The sequence below is a fragment of the Lethenteron reissneri genome, chromosome 18 (genome assembly GCF_015708825.2).
Source record: "Lethenteron reissneri isolate LAM-NWPU_2019-01 chromosome 18, ASM1570882v1, whole genome shotgun sequence".
Lineage (NCBI taxonomy): Eukaryota > Metazoa > Chordata > Hyperoartia > Petromyzontiformes > Petromyzontidae > Lethenteron > Lethenteron reissneri.
In genome coordinates, this window is record NC_083796.1 from 3,561,865 (window position 1) to 3,584,696 (window position 22,832).

The 22,832-nt window shown below is 49.7% G+C and overlaps 1 protein-coding gene across 1 annotated transcript; it reads right to left on the reverse strand.

The window, feature by feature from the left end:
• Positions 1–65: 65 nt before the first annotated feature.
• On the reverse strand, positions 66–22,128 carry LOC133343714 (atrial natriuretic peptide receptor 3-like). Its single transcript, XM_061553473.1, has 8 exons — positions 21,023–22,128; positions 12,901–13,023; positions 12,217–12,386; positions 11,624–11,759; positions 11,110–11,204; positions 10,280–10,418; positions 7,750–7,834; positions 66–3,204 (listed from the first exon to the last, which is right to left on the reverse strand). Exons 1-8 carry the CDS (start codon positions 21,825–21,827, stop codon positions 3,093–3,095), a joined length of 1,665 nt encoding a protein of 554 aa, XP_061409457.1. The 5' UTR covers positions 21,828–22,128; the 3' UTR covers positions 66–3,092.
• Between the last annotated feature and the right edge of the window lie 704 nt (positions 22,129–22,832).

The following is a 22,832-nucleotide window of genomic DNA, read 5'->3' on the forward strand; positions in this document are numbered from 1 at the left end:
GGCTATTGAACAGCACTCACCCCATCGGTGTTAGCAGATATGTACGTACCAAACAATACACTGGCTCCATACAATGTCACATCTTTATTTACATAATCATAAACTATAACGTTAGATTTTAAATACAGTACAGTAGAGTGGTGCAGCGATAATGGCGAATATATTGTAATACAACGGCTGGCTTTCTAACAACAACAACAACACAAACAATTATTCCCGTGTTCAAAAAAATAATTTGATCCCCTCTCGTAATTTACAATGCAGTCACGAGCCACGGATATCGGCAACGAAAAATATGCGGTAGGACAGGGGCGCTATAAATAATACGGGTGGTGATGATGGTGCGATTTCTGCTACAGCTGATGATGGTGATGATGGTGGTGGTGATGATGATGATGATGATAGTGGTGGTGGTGGTGGTGATGATGATGGTGGTGGTGATGATGATGATTGTGGTGGTGGTGATGATGATGGTGGTGGTGGTGATGATGATGGTGATGGTGGTGGTGGTGATGGTGGTGGTGGTGATGATGATGATGGTGGTGGTGGTGGTGATGATGATGATGGTGGTGATGATGATGGTGTTGGTGGTGGTGGTGATGATGATGGTGGTGATGATGGTGGTGGCTGAAGCTGCAGCTGCTGAAGATGACGTGACGGGTGGATTATCATCATCATGAAAATGATGATGGAGTTGATTGGCGGTGTCTATTTGATGGATGAATTACTCATCTGGCTTGCGTTAGCGACTCGCTTGCACGACATTTTGTGCGCGTTATAAATCATTTGTGGTGGCGGTGATGTTTCGTCAACAAACAGCAGCTGCTGCCGATTATGACGACGAAGGTGATGACTGTAGTGGTTTTCTTACGATGGTGTTCGTGGTGATAGTACGACGATGCTAGAAGTGATTGTGATCCGTACGGTTCTGATGACGACGACGAGGATGGTGGTGGTGGTAATTGGTATAGTGGTAGTGTTGTTGCTAGTGATAATGATGGTGTTGTCAATGATGGTGGTGGTGGTAATTGCTATAGTGGTAGTGTTGTTGCTAGTGATAATGATGGTGTTGTCAATGATGGTGGTGGTGGTAATTGCTATAGTGGTAGTGTTGTTGCTAGTGATAATGATGGTGTTGTCAATGATGGTGGTGGTGGTAATTGCTATAGTGGTAGTGTTGTTGCTAGTGATAATGATGGTGTTGTCAATGATGGTGGTGATGGTAATTGCTATAGTGGTAGTGTTGTTGCTAGTGATAATGATGGTGTTGTCAATGATGGTGGTGGTGGTAATTGCTATAGTGGTAGTGTTGTTGCTAGTGATAATGATGGTGTTGTCGATGATGGTGGTGGTGGTAATTGGTATAGTGGTAGTGTTGTTGCTAGTGATAATGATGGTGTTGTCGATGATGGTGGTGGTGGTAATTGCTAGAGTGGTAGTGTTGTTGCTAGTGATAATGATGGTGTTGTCGATGATGGTGGTGGTGGTGGTAATTGCTATAGTGGTAGTGTTGTTGCGAGTGATAATGATGGTGTTGTCGATGATAGTGGTGGTGGTGGTGCTAGTTGTTGGTGGCACTGATGCTAATGCTGCTTCCAGCTCTGTTGTTTTTATTGATGCTGCTGCTTGTGCTGATTCTAGTGTTGCTATCGCCCGTGCTACTAATGAAAGTGGTGGTGTTTTATAATGTTGCCGATGTTAATCCTGCGAATGTTGCTGGTGCTGCCGATACTGCTGATACTGCTGATGTTGCTGATATTGCTGATGCTGTTGCTGATGGTGATAGTTGCGGTCTTTGTACTGCTGCTGCTGGTGTTGATGATGATGATGTTGTCGATGTTCATGGTGGTACTTGCGGTGTTGTGTACCGTGGCTGCTGGCACTGCTTGCTTGCGCTGCTGTTGGTGCTGGTAGTGATGATGCCCGTGCTGACGATGGTACTGCTGGTGCCAGTGGTGCTTCTAATGCTGGCGCCAGTGCTGGCGGTGCTGCTGGCGGTGCTGCTGCTGCTGATAATGATGATGACACTGCTGCTGGTGGTACTGCTAGTGCTGGTGCCGGTGCTGCTGCTGCTACTCTCTACTCGTGGTAGTGGCGGTGCTAATTATGATACCACTACTGCATGTGGTGGTGGTGCTGCTGGTGGTGCTGCTGCTGTTGCTGCTGCTGGTGCTGCTGGTGCTGCTGGTGGTGCTGGTGCTGCTGGTGCTGCTGGTGTTGCTGCTGCTGCTGGTGCTGCTGGTGCTGCTGGTGCTGCTAGTGCTGCTGGTGCTGCTGGTGCTGTTGGTGGTGCTGCTAGTGCTGCTTGTGTTGCTGCTGCTGGTGCTGCTGGTGCTGCTGCTGGTGCTGCTGGTGCTGCTGGTGCTGCTAGTGCTGCTGGTGCTGCTGGTGCTGTTGGTGGTGCTGGTGCTGCTAGTGCTGCTGGTGCTGTTGGTGGTGCTGCTAGTGCTGCTTGTGTTGCTGCTGCTGGTGCTGCTGGTGCTGCTGCTGGTGCTGCTGGTGCTGCTGCTGGTGCTGCTGGTGCTGCTGCTGGTGCTGCTGGTGCTGCTGGTGCTGCTAGTGCTGCTGGTGCTGCTGGTGCTGTTGGTGGTGCTGCTAGTGCTGCTTGTGTTGCTGCTGCTGGTGCTGCTGGTGCTGCTGCTGGTGCTGCTGGTGCTGCTGCTGGTGCTGCTGGTGCTGTTGGTGCCGCTGGTGCTGATGGTGCTGTTGGTGCTGCTTGCTAGTATTGCTGCTGGTATTGCTGCTGCTGGTGGTGCTGCTGGTGCTGGTGCTGCTGCTGGTGCTGCTGGTGCTGGTGGTGCTGCTGGTGCTGCTGGTGCTGCTTGCTAGTGTTGCTGCTGGTGCTGGTGGTGCTGGTGCTGCTGGTGGTGCTGCTGCTTGCTGGTGCTGCTGGTGCTGGTGTTGCTGCTGTTGGTGTTGGTGCTGCTAGTGCTCCTGGTGTTGCTGCTGCTGGTGCTGGTGGTGCTGGTGCTGCTGGTGGTGCTGCTGGTGCTGCTGGTGCTGCTTGCTAGTGCTGCTGGTGCTAGTGCTGCTGGTGCTTCTGCTTCTGCTGGTGCTGCTGGTGGTGCTGCTGCTGGTGCTGGACGCGGGTTCTATGCGGCCGTGAAGTGCGAGCGGACCGAGTCCTGTCGGAGCTGCCTGTGTTTCTCGGTGTCGTCTCCCAGCGAAGAGGTCCGCCTCTTCACGCGCACCTCGTACAGCCTCCTGAGTCATCACCATCAGAATCACCATTAGCAGCAGAAGCAGCAGCAGCAGCATCGTGAGCATCATCAAGAGACCCGTATTCTTGATCACGGATTGGCGCCGGCTGGGGAGTGAGCTGGCTCGAAGCCGTGCTTAACTTGAGCCGGCTCTGAAGACGGTCCCAGCCAGACTCCGGGGAGCTGAGCCTGAGCCAAGCCAAGGCTGAGCCGCTCATGCCCGAGCAGAGCTGTCCTCGAGAACGAGCCGTAGCCGTGACTATTTACGATAAACTATTTTTTTTATTTTACCAGGTAAAGCTCACGGAGCTATGTAGCTCTTTTTCAGAAGCGACCTGGCCACAAATGATAGCTCAACGAAGTGGCTTATCGCGTGGAAATTTATGACAAGCAAAATTAAATACCCTAAACGCATGTTTTTAAATGTAGAGGAACAAATCGGGGGAACCAGAGAAAAAAAAATCCACGTAATCACGGAGAAAGAGCGATGCAAACTCCAAACATATAAGCGTCAAGGTCAGGATCGAACCCACCACCTCCTGTGTACCAGGCGAGGTAGTAAACATTTCGCCACCCTGGCGCCCAAAGAATACGAGCCGCCCCCTATAGTTGCCCTCCTTCTCTACAGCGTCATCACCATGAGCCATCATCTATTCACTGCTGGCTGAAGGCCTCCTCAAGCTTTCGCCAGCTCCGTCTAGCTTCTCCACACGAGATAATTGCATCGCTCCATCTCTCTGATGCTTCCAGCTTGTGTTGGACAGCCTGGTACACTTGAAGCCTCGGGTGTGCACAAAGACAAAGACCCCCCGTATAGCCTTAATAAACTATTCGGGCAAGTGCTGTTAGCGAGCACTTGTGAAGGCCGGCACAGCACACGAGGGGGTGGGTGGCCAACGTCAGCTTTCGCGGCAAATATCATCCATGATACGGGGTTTTTGTGGGTTAGATCGCATAAATAGAAATGTGTTGTTAAACCCGCCACCACCCGACAGAGCCAACTAGTAAGGTTTGTCACGTGAGCAGAACAAATCTGGCTGTCCGCCTGATGATGCCGGTTGTAACTATATACTGGAGAAACGTCGTACTCAGATTGTAAATGTTGTGGATTTGCTCACCATTACACCGTTGTGCTGTACTAGTAACGAATTGGCATGTTCTGTTTTCGTGACAAACTTTACTAATTGGCTGTGTGGGGTGTTGGCGGGTTTAACAACACATTTATATGTACACCTTTGGCTGCCAGTTAGTTTGTCCATTAGTCTCGATCACCGGCCCACGAATCGTGGCGACGTGTCCTCTGCCCGAACCCACTGACTTTACTTCTCGGCCGATATGACGTCTCTTATGTATGAAAGTCCTCTCCACGTGTTCCTCATTCTGTCTCTCGGTGTCAACTCAAGCATGCAAACCAGTAAACGGACTGGGACTAAAAATTGGCGGCAGGCATTTGTAAACTAACTGGGCCAAATTCGGCCGTGGGCAATTATTGTTTTTGTTAAATGGTTGTTGTGCGACCAACTGCATTCCAGTAGCGAGATTTGCGGTGTGACGTGTTAGCGTGATTTACCGTGCGATCTCATTGGCACATTTGAGCTGGTCGAAAAAAACAAACACAAACCGGCGTTTGGAATGGACCGGCAGGTATGCTGCCCTGTAGCCAGTCCTGGGCCTGCATGCACCCCTGCATGCTTCCACATCTAAACTTCTGACTTCTGAACTTCATGACTTCTTTGCGCACGTGTCAGCTGATTTACAACATGGGAGATGTGTTTTTCTTGAGTCGTGTCTTTCTTTAACCGAGAATCTCGCCCCCCCCCACCCATCCCCCGCCTTCCCGTAAGTCAGTTAAGGTCCACTGTTAATTATAAAAAGGGAGTAAGATTGTTCGTTGAGCTAAATGTCCAAACGTTACAACGTGAAGAACTACTGATAAAAAAAAAGATATATTAATGGCGATCCACGGTAGTAGATCATTAGTAAGGGAGGGCGGGAGGGTATGTATACAAAGACAAGCATAGCTTATCATGAAATATATTCGTGAAATGTATTTTTTAGAGGGCTTCAAGGTTCTTATCTCGAAGCGAGATGCACTCTTCGCGTTGCAGTGGTCTTGGTGATGGTCGTTGTTATTGCTGTGTTGTGGTGACGGTGTTGCTGGTAGTGGTGGTCACTATGAAGTGGTGGTTGATGTTGTTATGGTAGTAGTGATTGTGGTGTTTATCAAGATTTGGTGGTGTTGCTTGTGGTTGTATTGGTGGTGTTGGTGCTGTTGGTGTTACTGGTAGTGGTGACCCGAGTTCGATGCCGTTCACAGCCAACACCAGTGACGACTATCTGAACCGGTCATGGGCCTCCCTTAGGTCGACTCAGCCTCAAATGTGTACCTAGTGTGATGTGTAAAAACATTTCCACTAAGGAGACAAAGGCGGCCAGGCGTGGTGCTGGCCACCTACCCCCTCGTGTGCCGTGCCGGCTTTCGTAGGTGCTCGCTAACGGAACTTACCCCAACAGTTTGTTGAGGCTATACAGGGGATCTTTGTCTTTGGTGCTGGTGGTAGTGGTTGTGGTGCTGGTGGTCGCATTGGTGGTGCTGGTAATGGTGCTTGTAGTGGTGGCTGTGGAAGGATCTGGGGAGGTCAGGCGCGTGTGAATTTAAATCCCCGAGCTTTGCTTTGTGTCTGGCTGATAGCATTGACATGGAAATGAGAGTGCACGTGGGAGAGAGAGAGAGTGGGGTGGGGAGCGGTGGCGTCGCGGTTAGCGCGCTGCATACGAACCTGACTATCCGAGTTCGATTCCCGCTCACGGCCAACACCAGTGACAACTATGTGAACCGGTCATAGACCTCCCGTAGGTCGACTCAGCCTCAAATCAATACCTGGTGCGGTGTGTAAACATCGCCACTGGAGGCAAAGGCGGTCGGGCGTGGTGCTGGCCACCCATATGTACCGTACCGGCCTTCATATGTGCTCGCAAACAGCACTTGCCCTAAGAGTATGTGTAGGCTATAGAGCGGAGCTTTGACTTTACAGTGGCATAGTGGTAAGCGAACCGCGCCACAGCGAACATGAGTGGTGAATGATATCTGAAGCGTCCCTGCTCTTCTCTAACGCCGACTCAGCCTTGAATGAGTAGCAGGTGTGGTGTGTAACACGCGCACTGGGGAGATAAAAGTGACTGAACCCCCCCCCCCCCCCTCGTGAGCTGTTAAGGCTTAGTAGGCGGTCACTAACGGAACTTGCCCCAACTGTCTATAAGACTATATGGGTGGTCTTTGACTTTATTTTGTCAGAGGGTGAATGGGTGTGTGTGTGTGTTTGTGTGTGTCCAATACAAAATATATGGCCTTGTGCAGTGGCGATGATGTCATCTCGACAACTAGAAATCGGGTTGGTGGATCACGTGGAGATCAATCATTCCATCTTGTTATACGTGCACATATACACGCTTCTTAAACATTAATAACAACTAATAGGGGTTTTCCCCTTTTTTCTGGCAACAAAACTGACACCTTTTGCAAGGAATCATGCTTACATTAACCACAATACTTGCAGTCAAATGCAAGTATTGTGGTTAATGTAATACTCTGATAATTTATGCATTGTCTTTTAAACTGATTGGTCTACACCAGAGACAGCTTTCTTTAGAGCCTAGTCTCATATGGTGTTTGACCAGATGACGCCAAAAGGCGCACAGTTCAAAGACAACGCACTATCAGAGTAATGAGAGCTCGGGGTGAACAGCAGCAAAAGGGGAAACCCCGTATTAGTATATGTTGGTACTGGCAAAGGAGGTCCCATGATGACATTAATAACAAGTAAAATAGAAAAAAAATTGCTTCTGGCATTTGAAAGCACGTGATTAGAGTGGACGTTAAGTAAGCGATGGAAGGTTTGGCGTAGAAGGTGACGATATAGTCTCGTAGATGTAATCAGGAAGAGGAGATTGCGGTGGGTGGGAGACATGTGCGGCAGGCTGGAGGAGAGCAGGTCACCGACAGAGACACTGGAGCGGCACCCCAGTGACCGTCGACCGAGTAAGAAGACCTCAAGCCGGATGGCAGTGATGCTGAAACTGGAAGGGGCATGTTTCGAGGATAGCTGTCAAATTTCGATTTAACGCTTTCGTGACTGCAGGGATTCATCTTCTTGGTTATTTCAGTACAGTCACGTAGAAGGGAAATAATACAAGAATAAAAATAAAACAATAAAATAAAAATTCTCACGACGGCTGCTTGCGTTGTGGCCGAAACGTCGTGATAATTTTATTATGTTCTATTTTTATTATTTTATTATTTCCCTTCTACGTGACTTTACCGAAAGAACCAAGAATATGATAGCTGTGAACTTTGCAACAATCGAGGAGTCTGTCTACCCGAAAGGAGGAACTGTGATTCCGTGGCACGGCAGCGTCTCGAACTTGGTCTGTGAGACGACCCCGCGGCCCTGACACGCCCTGACCGCCGACCGTGCCGCGGTACGCTGCACGTGAAACCAAGCACACGCCCCCCCACCCCCACACACACCTGGCGTAGCCGGGCACTCACCTGAAGACGAAAGTGGCAAAGAGAAGCGCGCAGACCAGCAGGAAGCCGACGATTATCGCAACGGTGCTGGCATCTCCGAGTCCGTCTGGCGTGCACAGCGGGGGCGATGCAAACTCAGAGTCAGTCGTTTAGCGGTCACGGTGTGGGAAACTTGGCAGGCATGAGCCCCCCCACCCGTCCGATTCTCAACCCCCCACCCCCTTCTCCCACCCCTTCACCGTGTGTAGTGAAGATGCATACTGTGTAAAAGTGTTGTGGTCACTGAGAGGACAAATAGAAAAGTGAAATCTCAAAATGAGTTCTTACTCAAATGTATGTATGTCGAAATTACTTTGCACTGTACGTAGCCAACCCTGCAAATCAGAGGCGAGCGTAGGGTGGCACTCATCCCGTTGTTTACAACACCGCCGAGTCGGTGGTGGGAATTCCAGAATCTTCATGGCAGGGATAGGTTAATCCGTCAGACATCCACAAGAGAATGAGAACACATGACCAAGCTATAAGGGTAGGTGTGTAAGGCGAGGTGCAATATCCACCGTGCATGCCAAGGCGTCTCTTACAAAAGAGATTCGCCGTCTCAAGAGTTTCTCGTATGGGTTAAAGTAAAATATAAAACACAGTCAACCCATCCGTGAATGAAAGACGAGGGCATCCTATCTCGAGTGGATGGAATGACATTTCTACCGGCGTGACATGTCCTGAATTACAGACACGCTCCAAGACCCGTGCGTTTATTGACATTTCGCGAACAGAGCACTCCGTTTTCCTGTCAGCAAGTCACAAATCAAAAGAAAACGGAAAGCAGTAGATGTAATAACCGTTCACGGATTGAATATTATGACAGGTGTGAGTGAGTGATTTATGTTAATTCTCATGATGTTCTGAAAGGAAGAGAAAGCTTCAGTTTGGCTTTATAGTCACGTTTGTGCTTCAATAGTGACGAGCAAAATAGTAAAAAAAAATACTTTTTTTTAATGTTTCCCGCAAAAAATGACGGCTTATAATGCATAGAGTTCCATTCACTTGATATCTAGTGCTTAAAAAATATACACTCCCCGTCATCAGTGAAGCAAGCAATTCGCGTCCTTTGGAGTGTGATGCTCAAGCCGACCGAGAGTGGAAGAAGTCTGCTGCTGCTCACGGTCATCATTAACAATCAAGCTGACTCAATCTTGATTTTAAGCTTTCGTGACTGCAGGAATCCATACTCTTTGGTTCTTTCGGTAAAGTCACGTAGGTATGAAAATGAAATAAAATACATCACGACGTTTCGGGCGCAACACAAGCGTCCGTCATCATGTGAGAAAGCATGGCCTGATGCTGATGCAGACTGTTTTATGAGCAGCAGGCCATGCTTTCTCACCTGATGACGGACGCTTGTCTTGCGCCCGAAACGTCGTGATTTATTTGATTTAAATTTCATACCTACGTGACTTTACCGAAAGAGCCAAAGAGTATCAAGCTGACTCTCTTAAAGCGAGCAGTGCTGATCCCTGCTGATGGCTATAAACCAGCGGTAGAAATTGTATATTCTGGTGGCCCGAGCCAGTCTCTCCATGGCATAATAACTAAAAATAAAACACGACCGAATAGAAAAAAAAATTCTCCTCCATCCATCCGTCGATAAGCCAGCCACACGGCCCAAGGCTCAGGATTTAAGGATGACAGCCCCGGCATGCTCTTGCTTTGTAATGAGAAACGGGCAGTCGGTCAAGCGGAGAGATGAAATCGAATTTGCATACAGCGTGTGTTGAACCGAATAACACCGAGGCACATGTTTTTTTTTTTTATCCCCGGCGAGCCGTACGGAATTTCAATAGGCCGAGCCCGTGCCAGCAGTGAGCATTTACTGGTTGTGCTGGGGAGTTGGGAGTTACGTGGTGGGGTCAACGGGAGTAAAAACATACTTGGAACGATTAAGCCCACCAAGGCTAAAGTAGAAGTCATGTGTAGGCATCCACTTGGACTTCGCTCAGCATGGATTCTTTCTGCACGGATTCGGAACGCATTCCCCCCGTGCAGAGTGACGGTCAGGTGAGCATTGGAACCCAAAAAGAGCCATCAAACAAATGGCTTGTATCTTGTAAATGCATGCCGAAAGCTGCGTGTCGATGGGCTTTGAGATGACAGTTTGAGAAATCCTAAATGACAAAAAGACTTTGAAATGGCATAGGCTGACTCCGTCATATCGCACTCTCGTGACGTGACACCAGGGTTCATGTAACGCCTGCAGCCACTAGACGCGCTACTGTTCACACCTCCAAGTTAGCGCGGTTGGCTACGTATGGCGCGAAATAAGTTCAACATACATATGTAATGTAAACAAAATCTTTTTCTTGTCTAGAATTTCGACCCGAAATCGTAACAGTCCATAGACTCACCAGCAGAGTGAATCAGTCCAATTCTCTTATATAGTAGCATTTGATAAACTAATTAAACGACGGCGACCTCGCCGATGATGATGATGACGTGGACGAGATGGATGAGCCGTGGCATGTGACCGCTGGCGCGGGGGGGGGGGGCTACTCACAGGCGTGGCACACGCACTCGTGGGGGGCCAGCTGCGTGCCGTGGGGGGTCACCACCGCCAAGGCTTCTTGTGGCCAAGACACGCGTGCCCCTGCCACCTCCTCGAAGCTCTCCGTCCGCCCATAGTAGTTTGCCACCACCTGCCACGGCCACGGCGCACGCCACCGTGAGCCAGGGGTAATGCATGGCAAAGGCGCTGCCCAAACTGATTAATCTAACCAAAACTATTTACGATTAACTATTTTTTATTTTACCGGGTAAGGCTAACTGAGCTCTATATAGCTCTTTTTCGGAAGCATTACACGATTAGGGGGGTTGGCTGCAAACGGTGCAAAATAATTTAAACATTTCCAGGCCTACAAATAAGTGAGGGTATGCTGCTACGTCAAATCTATCGTTCTGCGTACTGTATCACACCGCTCAGCAGCAGAGCTCAAGAAAGTAGTTCATCAACTGCTCAGAAACCGCGTTATAACGGCATACATTCTTCTTTATAACGGGCGCATTCTGCATCGTGCTCCCAAAGTGTTCCCAAATTGAAAATTAACATTAAAGTGAGGACTTGTCGTATTTGAGTTGAATCTGATACACATTGATTCCATACATGCATCCTGAGCTTAAGCATTTTATTTCAACGAAGAAGTGCTGCATCTCTATAATGCTCAGCAATCACATTCCTAATGGGCCTTTTAGAGTCTTGTTCTCATTATTGAAGTTTCAAACTTGTGTTGGACAGCCTGGCGCACACACAGCATATGTGCGTAGCTATAAAGCTACACGATAAGAGAATGGGGAAGGGGGGGGGGTAAGGGAGAAAGTGGGGGGGCTCACCATTTGCCTCCCATCTTCTCCATCATCCATCGCTAACACCGAGAAGTCTCCGACACGGTCTCCATTCTGATCTATGGTCACTGGTCCTGCAATGCCTGATGGGAAAATATAAAATAATCAGCATTAGTCGATCGGTCTCCTTGCGAGCGAGAGCTCAGTTCGAGGGGGGCGATTGTCACGTTGTGGACACGTCGCCCATCTTGATGCGCAACCCCAGGAAATTACTGCGCGTCGGTTGGCGGGTCGACGTTCGAAGGGAGGACTGCGACCCTCAAAGAAATGTTGCCGCCCTCCCACCGTGATGCGTGGATCAAATAAATCACTCGGGACGACACCAGTGTATGGCAGCAAGGACAGTTCGTGCAAATGCCGTCGCAAGAGGTCACATGTTTAGTGCAACGGTCTTTCACTGACTATGCGCGATGAATGAATTAATAAATTAGTCTATCCATCATCATAATCATCATTATCCATGGTCTATCATCATCATCAGCAGCAGCAGCATGGGTCTCACCTTGGAAGGTGCGATTCCACATCTTCGTCACGATGTCCCGGCCCGAGCTGATGGAGCCGCCAGCCTCCAAGACCTCGTGCAGAGCGAGCGAATAGAGAACGACGCCGTCGTGGAAGCCCTCCACGAACATGTTCACCTGCGAGCGAACGGGCGCACGGGCGGACGCCGACCGTCGTCAGCTCGCTCGCATAGCAGGCAACTACCGCTGCCCGACTCGAAAAAATATCCACCACCAACACCACCGCCAACACCACCACCGCCAACACCACCAACACCACCACCGCCGCCACCACCAACACCACCGCCGCCACCGCCATCAAACTCACTCACACAAAACCACAACCCCCTGCCATGAATTCACTCGAACAACCACCAACGCAATACACTCCCTCTCTCGCACATTCAATCACCACCACCAGAACCTCTGCCACCCACTTAAACGAGCAACCAACAACGCCATCAACGCACTCATATAACCACAACCACCACCAATACAATCACTACCTCCACACCCCAACCACCGGCACCTTCACCATCTCTCTAGCTCCCTCCATTCCCTACCCTACCCAACCCGGCCCTCCCTTCGCGCTCACGTTGTCGTCGTAGCTGAAGTTGAAGGTCTCGCGGGAGCGGCGCTTCATCTCCACGGAGAAGGAGTCGAACTCGGCCCGCTGGGTGCGGAGCAGGGTGACTGTGCGCAGCGCGCGGAACGCGGCGCGCGCCTCCCCGTCCAGGCCGTCACCGCGCCGCCACCGGCCGTCACCTGAACCCATGCACCGTCAGTTCGCGCAATCAACAACTGCGCCCCCCCCCCCCCTTCTTCCCTTGTCATCCGAGTGATGCTGGGCCTGTCGTTCGGTGGCTGGGACGCAACCACCTTCTCGCGATACGCTTCAGAACTTGTTTCACGCTATTTTAATTACGGGAGACAAACTGCAAGAGTTTGCGTCAACAAATGCTGGCAGGATAATATCGATCTGATAAGTTCAATAAGAGCATGATGGAAACACGGATTTCTTTGTTTAACGTGCGAATGCAGAATAAGAGTTCTGCTTATTTATGCTTTCACACGTAATTATCCACATCATTGCATAGGAAGAAGGCCCATTGCCATGAAGAAGGCCCGTTACCCGATATTTATATATATTTTTCTCCTTTAGAGGCGTTGACGAGTGAGTTGAGTCATTTTGTACGCTGGGCGGTCAGTTGGGCTCTCGCCTCAGGGCGAGGAGGATGCCCCCCGAGGGCTCTGTGTATAGTTCGCGCTGCTCGCTCACCGTACTGGGTGCTGTTGAAGAGCTCGATGTTGAAGAACACGTGGTCCCCACCGGTCATGCCCTTCCTGTGCGCCTCCAGAAGGATCTCGCGCACCGAGTCGGCTCCGGCGCAAATGATCACGACTGTAACGAGAGAAACAGCGAGTCCAAAGTTCGTCCTCTCCCTGCAGCTTAAATCGTCACCGGGTCAGCACTCAAACTCCACTAGCGGCCTGAGTCGACAAGCAATGGAAACTCCACATGCCCGTAAGATTGATTATGGGCATGGAATGGACACTGTGTCTCATGACGTCATGCCTATAATTCAGTTGCAATGACTTTGGGTTTAAAATAAAAGATTTATAAAAACGAATAACGTCTTTTCGTGCTCTCCAGGCCAGATCACCCACCCCATAGAACCTGCATTTTGGAAAGGGGAAGAAGCATTCACCAACTGGCAATGCGAGCCCAGGGTTAGACTGCTGCTACACGTGGCACAAGTGACTTGATTCACTTGAATAATCCCATTAAGTAGCTCCATATATTCCAATAATTCTCTGAACAGGGTTAGGACAAAATAAGGTGATATGGATGTGGCGTTCCAAAATAAACTCAACAAACTTTCATTTACCAGGTAAAGCCCACTAAGGTATTCGCTCTTTTTTCAGAGGTGGCCTGGTCACACATTATAGCTCATTGAACGGATGATATCATCATCATCATCATCACACGTGGGACTTCATAGTAGCAGCCAAATAATCTAACCCGCGTGTTGAGTCTAAACATAGAGGAACCCGAAGAACAATCTACGCCACCACCACGGGGACAACGAGAACACGCAGGACTCCAAATATACAACAACGGGCATCGCCAGGCTCCGTGATCGAACCCACGCGCTCCTGCCGTACCATGCGAGGGAGATAACGTCCATCCGAACTGTTGCAGCTGAAATGAATCCCAGGGGAACATGCACGGATTGACTCGACATCATGCAACGCTTTCTTCTTTTCTTCTCTCTCTCTCTTCTCGCTGCCTCTTCATCCGTCGCGTTAATGCAATGAGCGCATGCCGTGGCGTGTCTGTGTTTCTCGCTGCGAAGTTAGAGGCGCAAGCCCCGCTGGTGAAGATAAGGGAGCGCTGGGTAAACAAACGCAGCGGCACCACCGCGCTTCGTTGCGGTCGCCTTGACGCTCGTGGCTTTTTTTTGCGTCATTAAATCGGAGCTGGCCATTGTGGATTTTAGCGGAACAACAATAACGACGGGGCTATGCGAGAGCGACGTCTCTCCAGTGCCACAACGAGAGCTCACGCGTTCACGCACAAAGGGCACGGCATTAAACCCCCCCACCCCCAATATCAAGTGATGCGAACTGCGATGTCCGTACGTTCAACTTCGCTCGCAGCGTACGGAGCCAACCGTGCTATTCGGGAAGTGCTGTTAGCGAGCGCCTATTAGTGACGACGTAGTCGAGGGGGTGGGTGCCAGCAAGAAGAATGGAACTTGTGTCGCCGGGTTACTAGAAGCGCAGTGCCCGTTCCACTACCCATATGCACACACAAAAAACAAGGACAAAGATCCCCCGTGTAGCCTTAACAGACTGTTGGGGCAGGTGCTGTTAGCGAGCACCTATGAAGGCCGGCACTGTGGCACACGAGGGGGTGGGTGGCCAACATCACGCCCGGCCACCTTTGTCTCCCCAGTGGTGATGTTTACACACCACAACAGGTACTCATTTGAGGCTGAGTCGACCTAGGGGAAACCCAGGACCGGTTCAAATAATTGTCACTGGTGTTGGTGATCGTGAATCGAACTCGAGTCGCCGGGTTCGTAGCGCGGCACGCTAACCGCTGCACCACCGCTTCCCACAACGCACACGCACACGATTCACATCTCTGCCATCTCTGTACGATGGCGTGGACAGGCGGGATTCTCTCTCGCCGCCTTCCCCGCACCATCCATTACGCGTGATTTACAATTCATCTCGCATCGATGCGCCGTCGCCACCGCGAGCCGATGCGGTTGGGACTTTGGAGTTGCTTTTGGTTTTTTTATTTTGCTCCGTCCGTCAGTGTCCGATGTCGGCGCTTCCGAGACGTTCCATGGCAGCGGCTTTGTGATGCTCACCACCTGCGCGTGTCACGTGCTTGGCAATGTGTGATTATACCGGGCGTGTACGTGTGGTAGTGTAGCGGTTAGCGCGCTGCGCTACGAACCCGCGGATGCGAGTTCGATTCTTGCTTCACGGCCAACAACGGTGATGATTGATCTGAACCGGTCCTGGGCCTCTCCTAGGTCGACTCAGCCTCAAATGAGTACCTGGTACGATGCGTAAACATCGTCACTAGGGAAACAAAGGCGGCCGGACGTGGCTGTGGCCACCTATCATCTTGTGTGCTCTGCCACAGCATTTGCCCCAACAGTCTTTTAAGGCTGTATCTTTATTCGTGAGTACTTATGGGTGTGATTGACCTTTGTGTGTGTGCGCGCGCACAAGCAGCTTCTGTTTGACCGGATAAGGCGAGAGATGAGATAGGCTGATGTCGTACAGGAGGTCGTGGTGTTGCGTGGACTTGCCGTGACTGGTATCAGTGGTGTCGATATTGGCCTCTTTGGAGAAAGTTCACGACGGACGCTGCTGCGCAAGTGAAGGCAGTCGCCCTCCAACAACAGAGGAGGGCAGAGGAGCGACGCTCACAACAACGAGAGGAGCGCTGGGCGGTTAAACGCAGCGAGTTGGCACATCAGGGAACACACAAGGACAGGTGGTGCATCTGTCAGTCGTCTTCGTAATTCAACCCACCTGTGTCTGGCCCGTTACCTCCTGCCAGCAAACCTTCGACACTTTACACTTCAAAGTGCACCTTGCCTGGCACAAAAGCGCCGTTGTGACGTCACCGACACTGAGTGGCGAATGGCGGTGGTGGTTGTTGTTGTTGTTTAGCGTGATTTTGTTTGTGTGTTAGTCGGTGTTTGATTATGTGTGGGGAGCGGCTACGAATCTGGCGACCCGGGTTCGATTCATGCTCACGGCCAACACCCAGTGACGATTATCTGAACCGGTCCTGGGCCTCCCCTAGGTCGAATCAGCCTCAATTGAGTACCTGGTGCGATGTGTAAACATCGCCACTAGGGAGCCAAAGTCGGCCGGGCATGGTGTTGGCCACCCACCCCTCGTGTGCCGTGCCGGCTTTCATAGGTGCTCGCTAACAGCACGTGCCCCTTCAGTCTGTTACAGGCTATACGGGGGGAGTATTTGTCTTTGTTTGATTATGGGAATGTTTGCGTGCAGGGATCTGTGGCGAAGTAGTCGGTGCACAGCCCTATGGACTCGGCTAACCGAGTTCAATTGCCGGACACGGCCAAGATCAGCGGCGAGGAGAATCCTGAACTTCATTCTGGCCCTTCCCAAGTTCTCGGGGCGTGGTGCTAACCACGCCACCACCACCACGACCACCACACCAGGTGTGCATGAGTCGACAGCTCGCTCTGGTAGTGGCTGCGAACGTTATCGTTCGTGTATGAGACGTACCTTCCAGGTGCTGCACACACGTATATACACTTCAAATCCGCGGGTAATCCGCGAAGAACGCGCCTTGCGCCCTAAAGATATTTCCTAAACTCTTAGCGAGGTGTTATGACAACAGAAACCTAAACAGTGGCGATTCTGGGACATATTTTGGGGGTGCGGCGGTGGTGGCGGTGGAGATAACCACAGAGGATGGAACAAGCCAAAATGGAGGGCACACACAGTGGGATGGACAAAGTGAATTCTAGATTTGAAACTTTCGTGACTGCAAGGATTCATATTCTTAGGTTTTTTTCGGTAAAGTCACGTAGGTAAATTTTTTACATTTAAATTAATAAAAGTAAAATAAAAATTACTTTTTTACCTACGTGACTTTACCGAAAAAACCTAAGAATAGGACAAAGTTAACTCTGCGGCGTGGATACCGAGAGCAGCTCTTAGGGGAAGAGATGGCAGCAGCAAGACAACATCAAAGAGTTCTGACGCCACTATTGGACAAGAGTAACGAAGGAAAGGAAGTAATGGAAGAAAGTGGGGCGATGCCTTTGTAAAGGAGTGGAAAGTTACAGGCTGACAACATCCAAATGTACATCATCATCATCATCAGCCACGGGCAATCCACTGCTGGATGAAGGCTTCCCAAGCCACCGTCATCTCCCACGATCCTGTCATACACACAAACTCAATGTCGGATACCACCAGTAGGAGCAGATTTGTGGATCAAGTGTCGAATGTGCTGCAGGATGTGGCTGAAGGAAGGAAGCGATGGCGAGGTGTGGGTGGCATCAGATAAGGAAGCCGTGATGATGACTTTTTTCCAACTTGAGTTTGAGTGCCCTCTGGGGTCACACGGAGCAATGTGGCCCATCAACAAAATAAAATCGCTGACTGGTCTAAAAGCTTGACCCTCCACGTCTGAGGGGGGGGAGGGGGCAGTAAGGCCGCAGTGCTCTCTCAATATTTGGAGGCGAGGGTTGTTGGATCACGTAGATGTATGACACTTTCACAGCTGCCGGGCTCCGGGGTGGTCCAGAAGATGACACATCAGCGAGTTCATCAGGAATGTTGTATCTTCGTAAGCGCGTGTGAAGTTTGTTTTTCCTCAGGAAACTCAAGTGGCCTTCTGCATGGCTCATTGAGTCTCAACTAATTTTTTTTTCAGGAAGGTCCTGGATGAGAACCTTGGCCTATTAAAACAAACCACACGACTTCATTTTAGGATATCAGCTGGAGTGAGCGGATGAGTGGTCATTAACATGTAGCCTCTTCTTGTTTGTCAGAAATCCCATATTCAGCTTATGGAGGCCATGGTAATGAATCATGAAAAATGTCAACACATGCGTAAATAACACTGCTTTTAAAAAGAGACAAAAGGCGATTTAAGAGGCGGTGTGTGGGGCTGCGAGATAGCCAACAGGTAAAGTTACCCCCTCGCATGCGCATGGCATTTCTCCATCTTCTCTGATTTCCTCCCACACGAAGCCTCTCTAACTGCATTGTTCACAGATTCCAATGCAGCAGGACCTTTTTTTTTAAAAAAAGGTCTTGACACTCAGATTAAGGCTACCATGGGTAAATAATTGGTAATACTATGATTATGAATTTGGAAGTATTTTATCGCTTCCTCTCACCAGCACCTCAATAAATATATCAAGTGTCTGGGTCTCAAGAGTTTTCACCGTGGGAGGGAAAGGTGAGGGACTTGGGGTAAGTGGAGGAGAGGGGAGGAGGATGGGGGGGGGGGAAACCTGGCACCAGGGGAGGAATCCCAGCTATGGACGCTGGGACGCGTAATTGAGACGCCGTTTTTTTGGCCAAGAATGTAGATTATCTTCATTCCGCATGGCCGCGGCATTTCTATGTCGCACCCTTCATCCAATTTATTTCGCTTCAATTCTCTATTTGCCTCCTTTGCAAGACCAGGTGTATAGTTTATCTACTGTGCAAATGCATTGAGTGCACCCAATTGAGAGCGTGTTCGGCCCTTCTCAGTCGAGAGCAGTCTTGTTGTTGTGTGCAGTCATCGGCAGCCGTAATTCACACTCCACTTCGGCAGTGGTAATGCAAGCACAGATTTAAACACAATTTCCACCTTCCTGATTAATTGATTGCGTGTGTTGGCACATATATAATAATTACATATCATTTCATATTTCATAACACGTGTTTTTGTTATTCTTACTGAGCCTTACGACTCTCTTTCAGGAGGCTCCTACGTTGGGCTGTTTGGCCAATTACAAGAATGAGTGCATAGTTGGCTGACGTTTTAGGCAATGGGGCTTCTGGTCACGCTTGCTAATGACAGTGTTCTGCTCTCGTTGCGTTCTCAACTGGTTAAACAAAAAAAACTTGAAACGTGAATGTCTGTGTCATCTCGTGTCATTTGCAAGCTTGGCAATTGAAATAATTTTGATTCCGTGTTAAATTCTGTGATTAAAGCCAGTTAACAGTAATGTTATTTGCACAATCTTTTTTAGCTTTTTAAGTTAAAGTAGTGTCTCTGAACTGCAGTCTGCGCGACCACGATCTGCCTTTTCGCGATCATAAATAGTTTCTATTCACATGCAAATGAAGTCACTGCACATTGCATGCGTGGACCTGGCGTTTGGTTAATCACGGGGAGCTGCTGTGCCGAGATCCAAAACACTGAATTGAAGCGCCTGCTGGATATTTAATATTTGAAAAAATATCAGAGCATTTTTCGTTCAATTGCTAGTTAAGTTTATGCTATTTGTTGCACGGACGATCCCGTTTCGTCAGCTGTCTGGCTATTTTACAAGGGAGATCTGTGATGCTGTGAGCTCCTCGTGCCTCCCCCCCGCCCCCGCAAAATCCGCCTATGGCGATAACAATAACAAAGATAAAAAACATTAGCATTGCAGAGAGAGAGAGAGTACGGGGTACTTAATGAATGTTGCGCAATAAACGCGGTGCTTGACTGTCGTAAAACGACACCCACGCGTCTTAAAAAACAGTGCAAAGGTAATATGAAAAGGTTAAGTGTAGGTGCAGGTATCCTCTGTGCTTTAGGTTCGAAAGGGATGTAAAAAGGGGGAGTTCGTGAAGAAAGGGAACCAATTGCACCTGCAGAGAGTGCCCATCTCTGTTTGACAGCTCAGAGCAGGTGGTTAAAACATTCCACGTCCCTATGGAATGAGGAACGCATGGTGGTAAGATCATATTGGTTGTCTATAAATTGATTAACCACGGAAAATGGAAGCTGTTGAATTAGCGGTGGATGTCTGCAATTCAGAATGTGCTTTGCTGTGCCAGCCTTAATGGGTGCATGCTCACAACTCTCGCCCTATAAGCCAATTTAGTTTTACTGGGGATGTTTGTTTGTGTGCATGACACGTAGAAACACATTAATTGTCAGTATTACATTACAATTATAGTATACATGTTTAGTTCATAATGAAATCATTCATTGACCCATTAATTAAACTACTCCTTTATTCAATCATCTTATTCAATCACTCGTTCATCCACCTATTCAATCATTCTACAATCAATTCACTCAACCATTAATTTATGCACGAATTAATTAATCCACCCATTCAATCAACCACTCATTCATTCGACCATTTAATAATGTACCTACTCGTTCAAGCACTCAAACACCTACCTATTAAGTCTACCATCCATTCACTAAACCATTTATTCGTTCACAAGTTAATTCACCCATTCAACCATAACGCAGTACGATCACCGCTGCACCACCGCTCCACCATACGGTATATGTTCTGTGCTGAATTGCTTTTGGCACCCACCGAGGTCTCCTTTCTATCTATTTAAATAAAGCAGAAGTCTGATTCAGCAGTGGATGGATTGTGACTGATGATGATGATAATGATTACATATGTGCTCTCTTATACTGTAGGCACATGTCGGTATTGGGAGTGGAAAGCGCACTGCGCTACGAACCCGTCGATCTGAGTTCCATTTCCAGCCACGTCCAACATCAGTGGCGAGTGATATTTAAACGTGTCCCGGACCTCACCTGAGTTCGAGTTGACATTAGAATCCGCTGTGGTGTGTAAACTTCAGCACTTGTGGAGGCAATTTCAGCAATTGCGGCCTTAATAGGTGCTCGCTAACAAGGACAGTCAACAACTTCTTATCAACTCCAGTCCTCGCGACACTCACCCCCGCCGTCCCCGTTTTAGTGATTATTACCAATCTTTTTTTATCAATTTGCAAATTACATCACTACACACTGCACGGACCTGATAGTTGGAAATAACATAACGCTGTACTGAGGAGTTGACAAACCACTGGTCTATACTGTATGGTATACGAATACCTCCTATTTGCACGGTTGACTACGTACGATGCGAAAGAAGTTCAACATACACGCATAATACAATACTGTGGTGCCCAGCTCTCTGATGTATCCCGTCTTCGTGTTGTACCACGTGCTGTTCTGGCGTGACGCTCCACGTGCTCGGAGCTTCCTCGGCAACTTCGCTTCTTCCCTGGCACGTGCGGCGAGACCTCGTACATCATGCCGAACGACAGGCGGCGGGCAGAAACCCGACGGTCGCATCGGAGACCTCATATTCTACACGGCTTCTATATAAGAAGGAGACACAAAGCACGCGACCGCAACACCGCACCTGCATGGCCACTGATGACGACGCCCTCCAGCATCTCGCCAAAGTCCAGGTCCTGCTCCTCACTGTCGAAGGCGACGGGCTGCAGCTCGAATCCGTGGTGCTGCGTCGCGAACGTCTGGTGGATCCCCTCCACGGTGAAGAAGCAATCTCGCTCCTTCTTGTCGTCGTTGTAGATGAGAGAGGCTCCGCTCCAGCTGAAGCGACGGAACATGGCCAGGAAGAGCGCACCGAGCTGGGTGTACGCCGGGGCCACCCGCGTCAGAGTCTCATATTCATCTTTGGAATATGACCCGGGAGATGATGATGATGATGATGAAGACGAGGTCTCAGAAGACGCCTGGCCTTTGCTGGAGAAACCGCTGGCCAGGGCTCCAGCAGACACCATGGGGACCCCCCAGTGAACGGCCAGGCGAGCGACGGGCGCGGCCGCGTACTCGCACGCCGGACCAAGGATGAGGTGCGGGGCTCCGTGCTCGGTGTAAAAGTCCACGGCTGAGAAGAGGGCTTCGTTGCCGCAGCCCGAGTCTGCGAAGTGAATGGAGAAGCGGTGAGCCGGCAGCAGGGTCGCGTTGCCGGTCACGCTCTCGCGCGCGTACTCGATGGCGGGACGCACGCGCGCCTGCGAGAAGAGTCGAGCCCGGTCGGTGGGCAGGAGGACGAGCACGCGCACGAGGCGCGAGTCGCCGCCGCGGTCGCGGTTGTGCGCCCGCAGTGATGTCGGCACCATCAGCAGCAGCATCACCATCGTGAGCATCGTCTTGGCTGCCTGGAGCCCGTGGGCGTGCGCGTTGAACGGTCTCCCCATAGTTATGACACGCGGAGGTGGCCAGCAAATTGGTTGATAGTGGCAGTAGCCTAAGCGTCTAAACGATGCTGTTCAAAATAAAATAATTCAATCAGTAGATGAAAAGAGGGCCGTCGAGATAGTGGCTTAACATGCAGCTGCCTGCACGGTGGCTACTGAGAGAGAGGCATAGGCGCTGCGAGCTGCAGTCACGCGCGCGTGGAATTAAGAGCCGCGTGCGTTTATTGTGCTGCGAGAAGATGAAGATTCTCCGCTCATAGCACTTCGATCCCTCTGATCTCTGATGCCTGCTTCCCGCCGGGCGATCGGCCGATGAATGAGTTGCACGGTTGCAAACCTTGACTTTAAGGAGCCCATGAGTGAATTTGGACTGTACCACCCCACCTCGTGGGTTGGGTGGGGAGGGGGGAGAGCTGGCGGAGGGTGGAGAAGGAGGTCGGCATGAAGAATGAGCGAATCCAACATTCCATTAACTCTTTGAGCGCGAGAAATTGCAAGCTTTGTGAGCACTGGTTTTGATTTAAAACAATAGCAAATAATAAGATTTGATTGGCGAAATACGTTTACTGATACTTTACACAAAGGGGGATGTTTGGACATTAAAAGGGGCACCTGGCTTCAGTTAAACGGGACGAGATGTCATGAGTGATCCCAGTTATTATGTCATCAACTAACCCCTCCTGTACTCCTCGCCTTCGGCTTCCTCTGCTGCCTCGACTTTATACTCCACTCATCACTCTCTCCTCTCCCATTACCTATTTTTCTTTTTCTTGGTTCTATCGGTAAAGTCACGTAGAAGGGAAATAAAAATCTAAATTAAAAGAAAAAAAAACCCACGACGTTTCGATCGCGACACAAGCGGTCTTCTTCAGGTGGCGACAAAAGAAGACCTCTTGTGTTGCGATCGAAACGTCGTGGGGTTTTTGCTTTTAATTTTGATTTTTGTTTCCTATCTACGTGAATTTACCGAAAGAACCAATAATATAAATTCCTGTAGTCACAAAA

Bases quoted from the DNA above. Each gene is read 5' to 3' on its own strand.
- LOC133343714 (XM_061553473.1), bottom strand. From the start codon at position 21,827: ATGGGGAGACCGTTCAACGCGCACGCCCACGGGCTCCAGGCAGCCAAG. The intron at 11,205-11,623 runs GTGAGACCCATG...TTTTCCCATCAG, and splicing joins GTGGAATCGCACCTTCCAAG to GCATTGCAGGACCAGTGACC. The intron at 7,835-10,279 runs GTGAGTAGCCCC...TGTGCACGCCAG, and splicing joins CGAGTGCGTGTGCCACGCCT to ACGGACTCGGAGATGCCAGC.